The 12,368-nt window shown below is 35.6% G+C and overlaps 1 protein-coding gene across 1 annotated transcript; it reads left to right on the forward strand.

Annotated features, from left to right (window-relative positions):
• Positions 1–341: 341 nt before the first annotated feature.
• Positions 342–674, forward strand: LOC149164077 (uncharacterized). Its single transcript, XM_089430847.1, has one exon. It carries the CDS (start codon positions 342–344, stop codon positions 570–572), a length of 231 nt encoding a protein of 76 aa, XP_089286973.1. The 3' UTR covers positions 573–674.
• Positions 675–12,368: the final 11,694 nt, after the last annotated feature.

Below are 12,368 nucleotides of genomic sequence, written 5' to 3' on the forward strand. Positions count from 1 at the left end.
CGTGTACTGGCATAGACTCTTACGAGCAAGCAGACACCCACTTGCAAGAGAATACAACCTCCACTCGTTCTTTAGCACCGACTGAAAGGGAGCTCCAACTCCCTGATCTCGTTTACTGACTCTTATTGGAAGGGAGTACCTACCACTTGCACAAATTTACCAGCTACCACTGAAAGGAAGATTTGATCTCTATTTTCTTGCGCTCCGAGTCTCCTCCTCATCAACCTTCTCCCCTCCTCTCTAATTATAAAACCATTGCTATCTCTTCATTGAGGGTATCCAGCTATTCTCTTGCTGCGAATTTCTAAAATTGTGTTTTGGTCATTTCAATTAGATTGGGAATGGCATCTGTGACAACACTGTTGGCTATTGCATACACCAACCGAGCTCTGTACGCGCAACAAGAAGTCGACAAGGGATCGAATATGAGTGAATCCATGAACAACAGTGCCAACAAAGAGGATCAACAGAAGAATATGAAGGAGAAGCAGTTGTTTCAGGGATGGAAAGTTGGTTCTGATGAGGATGATAATGTAACAGTTGCTTCTGACACAAAAGCTGTGAGATCTTGAGTTGTTGTACTATTGTCACCTTGTAGATCTTGAATTAATGCACCCTTTCAGTGTATGACTAGAGTTTTAGAATGGTTCAACAGGTTGTCAATGATCCGGTGGGTTTCAGTTTTTAAGAGAAAATACATATTAATGGGTTTAATCTATTTATTTTTCTCAATAATAGTTTTGTAGTGTGTGGGTTTGTTGTTATTTTCTAGTTTTGTATTAATAGGTTGCATCTATTTACTTTTCCAATAATAGTTTTGTAGTGTGTGAGTTTGTTATTACTTTCTAATTTTATACCAAAGGGTTGCATTTATTTACTCACTTTCTAATTTTATACCAAAGGGTTGCATTTATTTACTCTTTTCAATAATAGTTTTGTAGTGTGTAGGTTTGTTGTTATTTTCTTGTTCATTTAATCTGTTATAGTTTTTTTTTCAAGTTTATTATAAATTCAAATTTTGATATATTTTACTAAATTTTAATAGTCTAATGGATTACAACCATTTTTTTTATAAAGAGAGATTTTATTAAGAGATGTTTATTCTTTTAGTAATTTTAATCGTTAATTTGGGTTATTTTGGGTGATTTGGAGGAAGGAATAAAATCTTCCCAACCTAGATTCGACTCCTACAAGTGACATAATGTATATTAAAAATATAGTCATTGAACAATCAATGATTGTGAAACTAATAATGATTTATTGTTTTTTTATGGTTATGTTGATTGTGTCATTAATCAAATGATTATCTTAAAGATTAAACTATGCATATAGATTTATGGTTGAAAATAACTATTTAAAAGCTAATCTTTATTTCATAAATAAAAACCCTTATATACTAATTTAATATCTAACTTAATTATAATTTTAAAAATAAATTATAATTATGCACTAATTTAATATTTAACTTAACTATAATCATAAAAATCATTTATTATTATTATTATTAACAAAAAAATAATATAATTACTCTATACTTTTTAAATTATAATTATATATCAATTTAATATCTAACTTAATTATAATCTTAAATATATATTATTAATATTAACTCGAAATTAAAAATTAAAAAAAAAAAAAAAAAAAAAAAGGAATTAAAATAATGAAAGAAAAGGGACTCAAGTTTTACGATTTTATTTAAAAAAAGAATCATGAAAGCCAGGCCTATTCTATGACTGCAAGTCATCAGGTCCATTCAAATGGTCCGTTCAGATCAAATATTATATTTTAGGAACCTGTGGGAACTGTAAAACAAATGTGAAAATATAGTCTTCTTTTAGAGTATGATGTCACTTGTACTCCATATCTTAGTTCTTTCCTCGCTTGGATTGAATTTGAAATCTTATTTGAAGTACGATAAGACTTTCCTTTTTGAGAGATTTGATTCGGATTATCCACAGTGTTCATCTTTTTCTTTTGTCGACGTTTCGAGCCTAGATCAAGACTCATCATCAGGACTTACTTTACAGAGAGGAGGAAAAGTTGTGATAAATAAGGTGCAGGTGGAAATATAGATCTGATTCCCTTCTCTGTATTTTGATCCTTGTTTTTTCGAGATTCCGTATCTCTTTCCAAGTATCCTGTCCGTACAGGGTAACGATGCTGGATTGCAGGTTTCTGTGGAGTGGTTTTTGAGAGATTTGATTTGGATTATCCACAGTGTTCATCTTTTTCTTTTGTCGACGTTTCGAGCCTAGATCAAGACTCATCATCAGGACTTAATTTACAGAGAGGAGGAAAAGTTGTGATAAATAAGGTGCAGGTGGAAATATAGATCTGATTCCCTTCTCTATATTTTGATCCTTGTTTTTTCGAGATTCCGTATCTCTTTCCAAGTATCATGTCCGTACAGGGTAACGATGCTCGATTGCAGGTTTCTGTGGAGTGGTTTTTGAGAGATTTGATTCGGATTATCCACAGTGTTCATCTTTTTCTTTTGTCGACGTTTCGAGCCTAGATCAAGACTCATCATCAGGACTTAATTTACAGAGAGGAGGAAAAGTTGTGATAAATAAGGTGCAGGTGGAAATATAGATCTGATTCCCTTCTCTGTATTTTGATCCTTGTTTTTTCGAGATTCCGTATCTCTTTCCAAGTATCCTGTCCGTACAGGGTAACGATGCTGGATTGCAGGTTTCTGTGGAGTGGTTTTTGAGAGATTTGATTCGGATTATCCACAGTGTTCATCTTTTTCTTTTGTCGACGTTTCGAGCCTAGATCAAGACTCATCATTAGGACTTAATTTACAGAGAGGAGGAAAAGTTGTGATAAATAAGGTGCAGGTGGAAATATAGATCTGATTCCCTTCTCTGTATTTTGATCCTTGTTTTTTCGAGATTCCGTATCTCTTTCCAAGTATCCTGTCCGTACAGGGTAACGATGCTGGATTGCAGGTTTCTGTGGAGTGGTTTTTGAGAGATTTGATTCAGATTATCCACAGTGTTCATCTTTTTCTTTTGTCGACGTTTCGAGCCTAGATCAAGACTCATCATCAGGACTTAATTTACAGAGAGGAGGAAAAGTTGTGATAAATAAGGTGCAGGTGGAAATATAGATCTGATTCCCTTCTCTGTATTTTGATCCTTGTTTTTTCGAGATTCCGTATCTCTTTCCAAGTATCCTGTCTGTACAGGGTAGCGATGCTGGATTGCAGGTTTCTGTGGAGTGGTTTTTGAGAGATTTGATTCGGATTATCCACAGTGTTCATCTTTTTCTTTTGTCGACGTTTCTAGCCTAGATCAAGACTCATCATCAGGACTTAATTTACAGAGAGGAGGAAAAGTTGTGATAAATAAGGTGCAGGTGGAAATATAGATCTGATTCCCTTCTCTGTATTTTGATCCTTGTTTTTTCGAGATTCCATATCTCTTTCCAAGTATCCTGTCTGTACAGGGTAACGATGCTGGATTGCAGGTTTCTGTGGAGTGGTTTTTGAGAGATTTGATTTGGATTATCCACAGTGTTCATCCTTTTATTTTGTCGACGTTTCGAGCCTAGATCAAGACTCATCATCAGGACTTAATTTACAGAGAGGAGGAAAAGTTGTGATAAATAAGGTGCAGGTGGAAATATAGATCTGATTCCCTTCTCTGTATTTTGATCCTTGTTTTTTCGAGATTTCGTATCTCTTTCCAAGTATCATGTCCGTACAGGGTAACGATGCTGGATTGCAGGTTTCTGTGGAGTGGTTTTTGAGAGATTTGATTCGGATTATCCACAGTGTTCATCTTTTTCTTTTGTCGACGTTTCGAGCCTAGATCAAGACTCATCATCAGGACTTAATTTACAGAGAGGAGGAAAAGTTGTGATAAATAAGGTGCAGGTGGAAATATAGATCTGATTCCCTTCTCTGTATTTTGATCCTTCTTATTTTGACTGCTTTGATAATAACTAAATTTTTGAGAGACAATAATATTAATTTTAGAAGGTATGTATAAATGATATTTAAATTATTGCAATATATATTATTTTAACTATAATATTAGTATTGGGGAAGTATTATGATATTTTTTTAATTTAAAATTTAGTAATGATTAAATTAGCAATTACATTTAAAGGTATACCAAAGAAATAGAAGATTTGAGAAGATCATCTTACCATGAACATAGTCTAATGCTAAATGTATGCATATAAGGTTTGTCAAACTCTCCAATGTAAAAATCATTAGTTGTTTCTTTGAGTGGAGCTAAATTGCTTCTCAATAAGAATACGTAGATGATAGATATATAAAGATGCTTATAGAATGAATTCATGTCTTAGAGAAATGTTGTTGAGCTGGGCAAAGACTGTTCATCCTAACCAGTTGCAGAGCCCCCTTTTCGTTTGCCTCTCTCCAATTAAAATCTGACATGTGGAGTGGGTTAGCAATGTTCACAATGTCTATGGTCAGGATTATTTGATTCAAATAGAATTGAAGGCCAGGAATTTTGGACAGAAAGACTAATGAGTGGAATTAGATTGTTATTGGGATTGAGGAAGGTGTTTTCAGTATTTAGAAAGACATTGTTGTCAGTTCCTTTGGTACAATGTAGTGTTGGAGCAAGAGGAATGGGAACGACAACAAACGAGGTGAAATTGGAGAAGAGGGGCGCTCTTCCAGAAGTGGAAAGAGGGATACTCTTCCAAAAAAAGAAATCTAAATTCATCAATCAACCACACACATAAACCACATGATCAATGGTCAATAGCCCATTATGTAAGCACCCAATTACTCACATATTCCTTCCCCGACTAGGTGGCTATATAATGCATTCCTTAATGATTTTCTTGGTAAAGGTCCTCAAAATATTTGTGGTTCTCTCTTTGAAACTTTATTTTCTTTCGTTGCTCCCCAATCCTTTTTTATCTAGTGTAGTTGTTTTGTAGTGTGGAATTAACAGAGACTGGAACAATACATACAATTACAATCATGTGCGTTGAAGCCAGACAATATTAGATCAGCTTGAACGAATTTATATGCATGGGATTTTCGGCTCTAGTGGCGATAATAACAATTTTTTGCTCCCCATGGACCACCTGTCGATGGGACAGATGTTTGAGGGGAAGCCGGTGAGTGTGGCATAGCAGGGCATGCATGCTCCTACTGCTAAGAGGTGATGGTTCAAACCTTCCAAAGGTGTGATGCTTTTCTGTTAGGTCCCTATACTACTAGTGTAACCTCTTATTTTTATTAGTACAATCCCCTTATTATATTGTTGTACCCATGTAGTCCCCATATTGTAATTATTGTGCCCCATAGAAGGCCACTATTGTTATTATTGTGCCATTACATTATTATTGTTATGTTGGCTCTGATTATATTATGACCCCTTAGACTCCTATATATAGAAAAGAGGTCTTGTCATTTATATCATCTAAGAATTGTTCATCTGTGTAATGTAAAGGAGGTTGCCCCCTCGAAGAGGCTTATTTCTAAGGCATTCATCTATTTTTTCTATCTTTTTGTGAGTTGGTTTCATAACATTTGGTATCAGAGCTTTGGATTCTAGGGTTTCACTGCTCTAAACAGGTCATCGTGGCATTTTCGCTATAACATTTTTTTTGCGACGTTTCAAAAGCTAAAAAAAAACCCATTTGAGACGACATCGCGTTGAACCTCCAGTCCGAATTTCAGATTTTGTTTTACTATATTTGCAGAGATATGATTTGAGGAAGTTAGGGTTTTTGCAAGGTCGAGAATTGCATCTAAAACAAGTCATCGTGGAAGTTTCACTATAATTATTTCGCTATGAAGTTTCAGAAGCAAAAAAAAAAAAAACCATTTGAGAAGAAATCGTTCTGAATCTCGGCTCCGAATTTCAGATCCTGTCTCACTATATTTTTGGAGATATAATCTGAGGAAGTTAGGGTTTTTGCAGACCCCCGAATTACATTTCAAACAGGTCACCTTGGGAAAATCGTCATAACTTTCACTCTGAGCATCAGATTGAATTTTCGTAAGAAGTTACAGAAATAGGACGGACTATAATTTTCTTGGGTATCATTTTTAGAACCTAAGGTTGACACAGTAACCCGTGTCTCATCGTACAAGTTCGCTTTACTGAACTAGTCTATACTCAGGTCATCGTGGGAGATTTGACATAACTCTTCATTGGAGAATCCAATCTTGATCAGACTTGTGGGGTTAGAAATACTGCTCAGAGTGATATTGCAGGACGCAATTTTAGAATTTTGAGATCTGAAATTACTGAGTTACAGTCATGTCAAGATCAAGTTCCTAAAATCAAGAAAAGGCAATATGAGGAAGTTTGACGGCAAGGATTCGGTAAATTGGATACTACAGATCGAGCAATATTTTGATCTACATGAGATTCAACTGTTACAAAAGGTACATATTGCATATTTATATTTAGAACCAAATCAATTTTTATGGTATAAAGGGCTTTTTTCTTGTAAAGCACTTGTCACATTGAGGACTTTCAAAAATTGAATATAAGCCTGGTAAATGATATTCTAGAGAAGAAAAGGATTGATGTCTTCATAGGGACTTTAAAGGATAACATTCAACATGAGGTTCGTCTTTGGGACCCTGATTCATTGGAGAAGGCATTTAGGTTAGCAAGGAAAATTGAAAGCGAAATTATGGAAACAAGGAATCCCACCACTTAGGACTATAATTATGGAAGTGTTTTTTCTCCTAGCATTCCACAACTTACAAGGTTTACACGACAACAATTGGAAGAAAAAAGAGAAAAAGGGCTTTGTTACAATTGTGATATCAAATACACTAAAGATCATAAGTGTGCTGAGAAGAAATTATTTTACATAGATTATGAAGAGGAGGAAGAAAAGGATCAAGAAACATCAAAAGAAGAGGATATACACCAGGAACCAACCCTAGAGAAAGAAGAAACGAATCCGACTATATCTTGGAAAGCATTGGAAAGAATTACCACTGCTCAATCTCTCAATATAGAAGGACATATCAAGAAGAAAATGGTTCAAGAAGTGAAAGATCACATCAAGAAAGAAGAAATGAATCAGACCATATCTTGTAATGCATTGGCCGAAATTACCACTCCTCAAACTATCAATATAGAAGGACATATCAAGAAGAAAAATGTTCAAGAAATGAAGATCACATCGAACATCAAGAAATGAATCTGACCATACCTTGTAATGCATTGGAAGAAATTACCACTCCTCAAACTATCAAGATAGAAGGACATATCAAGAAGAAAAAGGTAATAGTGTTGATTGATTCGGGCAATACCTCTAATTTTATTCATTGTAAAATAGCCAAGGAATTGAATTGCTTCCTATATCCAGCACTAGAGTGTCAAGTGATGGTTGTAAGTGGAGGAACCATAAATTGATCTGGAAAGTGCCATAATATCAAGCTATCCATGGGAGAATATGTATTGAATATCCCAATGCTTTCCATTCCAATGGGTGGTGCTGATGTTTTACTAGGAATCCAATGGCTACGATCTTTGGGTACGATAGCTTTTAATTTTCAAGAACTTTCTTGAATTTTTTTTGGGAAGGAAAGGAAGTTGAATTGAGGGGTATCAAAGGGAAACCGGGAAAGATAATCAACTCTAACAGCATGACAAAGCTTCTAAATAAAGAACAACGGGGCGTAATTGCACAATTATGTTCATTATAGGATCCCACATCAAAATCATGTATATCTCCAAATCTCCAAAACGTTTTGGGCAATCATCCAAGGTATTTGAGACTCCCAAAGGCCTCCCACCTATTCATGATCATGATCATGCTATTCATTTGATTCCAGGAAGTGTTCCTCTAAACATGAGGCCTTACAGATATCCATATGCCCGAAGGAGTGGGAACTCATTCAAAAGTTGCAGAAGATCCCAGTTCAAATAGTATCACGAGAACTTGACAATGAAGGAAAAATCGTATTAGAACCTGAAGCAGTCCCAAAACCGAGAAATCGACAACTAAAAAATAGATCAATTTCAGAGTATCTCATCAAGTGGAAGAATTTACCCACTGAAGATTCCACATTGGAGGACACTAATTTATACAAAAGCATCAAGAACTACTCAAGCGTTGAGGACAACAAATTTTTATGGAGAGGGGCATGTTAGGTCCCTATACTACTAGTGTAACCCCTTATTTTTATTAGTACAATCCCCTTATTATATTGTTGTGCCCATGTAGTCCCCATATTGTAATTATTGTGCCCCATAGAAGCCCACTATTGTTATTATTGTGCACTTACATTATTATTGTTATGTCAGCTCTGATTATATTATGACCCCTTAGACTCCTATATATAGAAAGGAGGTCTTGTCATTTATATCATCTAAGAATTGTTCATTTGTGTAATGTAAAAGAGGTTTCCCCCTCGAAGAGGCTTATTTCTAAGGCATTCATCTATCTTTTCTATCTTTTTGTGAGCTGGTTTCATAACATTTTCCATGCGAAGGTATGCAATCCACCTTCGTTGTATTGGAGTCAGAGGTCGCCGACCATGCAATTGTATTAGTGGAGAACTCGAAAAAATCTAATTGTTGTCCTTTGCCACATGGTCAAAAATTATTGGACATAGGAAGATGAAAAAAACCTTCGGTTTAATTAACATCATCTTACACTATGTGACAACCCAACCCAACTTGATAGTTCTACTATTCAATAAACTATTTTCCAGAATAAATCAACCCACTTGTGAGACCATGTCATTTCTCAAGGGCTTGAACTTTAATAAACACAAACAACACATCACTCACCTCCACATGGTATATTCCATCTTATTAGAATTCCTCGTCACTTTTTGTACAGTCCTAAATTTTATCATTTAAAATGTAAAAAAAAAAAATTAATAAAAAATGTGAAATATTATACCAATTAAAAAAATCTAAAAAAAAAATTACCATTATTTACTGTAATTAAGTTGCTTTCTAAAAATAAATAACAAAAACCTCAAAAGAATTAGCACAAATGCAAGTCCATAAAATTTCACCAACAACCTAAAATTAATAAAACAAATTCTCACAACATGTTTCTCAATACAATCCCAAAACATCAAAAACAGAAAAGAAAACTACAACATTGAAACATATTTTTAAATCACATGTCATCATCATATCCACAATTAGCGTTGTCAGAGTCTTTAAAAGTGAAATTTCGAAGGCATACAATAAATCAATTGAATGTTTAACATTTTCATCAACTTTTAAGCAAAAGATACATGAATGTTTTCTCCTACAAATTACAACAATGGAAATACATTTCCCCATTTTTAAGTGTTTGATATTTTTCAGAATGATTTAAACGTTGACCATCTTAGTGTGATTGAATGAGTTGAAAATTTGTTTTATTATTCGAAACAGATTGGCCCGATTTACCTCTCAACTTGTTAGATTTGGGAGTATTAAAAGAAATTATGTAAAGATTGATCAAAACAGTAGAAGAATGTGCAGCAACAGAAACTTAATTTTATTAAATTTTAGGTCTAAAACTACATGGAAATCAATGGCATTCACATGCAAAAATTGATTCAGGGAGGATTGTGGAGAGAGTGCTTCTTAATCAACGACAGATGCGGAAGATGTTCAAAGAATACGCTGGATGTAATGCAACTCTCTACTTTCGTGAGAGTTTGGAAGCATATATACATAAACCCTTGCCTTTTCAAACCCTCAAGCAGAAATCTCCTGAAGTCCACAGACCCTTCGAACAAAAACATGAAATGGAGATCCATGAAACTCACATTCCCTGTTGGTGTGATTGAATGAGTTGAAAATGAGTTTTGCTGTAGATTAGAGTAGAGGATGCGGAGGAAAATATTTGAGCAGTCACTCATGAACATGTTGGCATTTGTTCATAGTGTTTTCAAACACAAAGCCAAGAACCTCCCATCCCCTGAGATTGGATGAGTTGAAAACAAGTTTTAATATACATTAAAGCAGAGAATGCGGAGGAAAATATTTGAGCAATCACGCAATCATAGATGAACATATTGGCAATTGTTCAAAGAGTTATGACATATGCGTGGAGGGGTCATAATGGACCACCAACCACATTAACTATCTAATATGGGTCTCTGCTGCAAACTGTGTGCTTTAATGAACAAAATTGGCCTTTTTAGATACTCTGCTATCCTTCTCGAGCAGGCGGAGTGTCGTATGGAAGAAGTTCCATAATTGGTAAATGCTGAAATCTACCCGAGGCTGTCCTTTTTCTTCTCGGCTATCCTACCTATTAAATGCATTCATTGAGGAGTAACTGCTAGGGTACTGGAAGTTGGTCACCGTTGTCCTCCGGGAGCACAAAACAGTCAAAAGAGTGTGGACTTCATGGCGGGTGGACAAAGTGAACAGAGGAACATGGCGGACCGTCGGATTACACAGATCAACGACAGAGATAGCACGACAGGGGCTATCCGGAAGGTGAGGCGGAAGACAATCACAAACCGCTGGATGAATCAGATGAACGGTGGCGATTGGTTTGCAGAGGTTATCGGGAGATATGAGCGCGGGGACATCGCTGGCCGTTGGATCTTGGGTAGGGAGATCGAACGGTTGTCGGGCGAGGAAGCTATGCGAGGGTTAGCGAGCGAGGAGGGCGGTTTTAGCAGTGAGTGGTATTCCCTCCACCACCTTTGGAGCTGTGGCAATATTCGTACAAAGTCGCGCGATCGCAATCAGCGGGTGACGCGCGGCGGATGTCACAGGTGGCAAACCGCTCTCCTCGCGGGTTAATGCGCGTGTAGGTTTCGGTAGCGGGGAAAGCAAACGACGTTGGATCGTGCGGCAGGAACGATCGGACGGTGGAAAGCGATAACGGGTTAACGAGCGGGAAAAGCAATGGAGACCGTTAGATCGGGATGAAATGATCGAACGGTGCGGGTTTAATAGCACGGGTTACCATAGGAAAAGGCGCGCGGTCATGCTACCGTGGTTACATGGGTTTAATCCCTAGCGCCTAGGGGGCTAAAAGAACATAGGCTTTCATAGCAATTTAGAGGTGAAATGGAGGAAAACACATGCAGCGGGGGCTATGGGAGTACACAAAAATGGAGGAGCAGGAGAAGAACAACTGATGCACATCCCTTTTTGAGAGCAAACGACCTGATCAAGCCTGTATTTGATTCTCGAATGTTGAAAAATATAACATAGCTAACAGGTCCAATTTGAAAATATGATGAAAGGTGACCTACAAGTTTTGATGTTTTTGAGTTAGGTGGATCTATTATGAAATATTATGAAACGTGGTCCACAAGAGATCTTTAGGGTTGGAGCATTCAATGAGGGAGTCAAATCTTCCTTTCAATTGTAGCTGGTAAATTTGTGCAAGGGGTAGGTACTCCCTTCCAATAAGAGTCAGTAAACAAGATCAGGGAGTTGGAGCTCCCTTTCAGTGGGTGCTAAAGAACAAGTGGAGGTTGTATTCTCTTGCAAGTGGGTGTCTGCTTGCTGGTAAGAGTCTATGCCAGTACAAGATATAATGAAATGTTCTTAATAATACAAGAAGAAGAAAGAGATGACGACAACGATGGTTTTCTCCCACATTGGGTTTCCACCTAAAATCCTGGTGTTCATGTGTGTTGATATGTTTCTTTTGTTTGATGATCTATCTGTTCTTTACTGCTCATGGTTTCTACTTAATAAATGAATAATGAAGTAATAATGCACTGGTTGAAGATGAACATATGATGAAATATATGAAAAGTTAGTTAACTATATATACGTTGTTTGTCTTCACTAAAGTTGCGTACATACGTTGGTTTCAAGAATGACAGTAGTGTATAGAAATCAAAATATGAAATTAAAATTTTAAAGTGAATTAAAATACCGATTCACACCCTCTCCCCCCCTCCACATGGTATTTTTCCCAACAATATTAACAATGCATAATGCCTAATTAATAAAAATTATTTACGTTGTATATTTCAAATATAAACGTCACTAACATGAGCTTCTTTAGGCTAGTTATGTTGAGGATTTATTTTACTTTTGCTTTTAAAAGTTATTTTTATTTTATAATATAAAGAGAGTTTAAATGTATTTATTTTTAATAAATAGTTTATATATATATATATATATATATATATATATATATATATATATATATATATATATATATATATATATCAACTCCATCTTGAATATTAAAAGAATTACATATCTCTTTCATTTTTAACAATACACAAATAAAATGAAATTCCAATAAGTGTTCCTTATATTAAGAAGTAGCTCTCTCTCTCTCTCTCTTGGTAACCAGTCACTTGTGTGCTCAACTTTAAAGTGACATGTGTTCTATTTAAAACAAAAGTAAATATTTTCTAAATAAAAAACAAAAATGAATATACATATTCGGCTAGTTTTTGAGGGAGATGT

Source organism: Pinus tabuliformis, chromosome 5_1 (genome assembly GCF_031772625.1).
Source record: "Pinus tabuliformis cultivar Carrire ecotype Pingquan chromosome 5_1, CPIR1, whole genome shotgun sequence".
NCBI lineage: Eukaryota > Viridiplantae > Streptophyta > Pinopsida > Pinales > Pinaceae > Pinus > Pinus tabuliformis.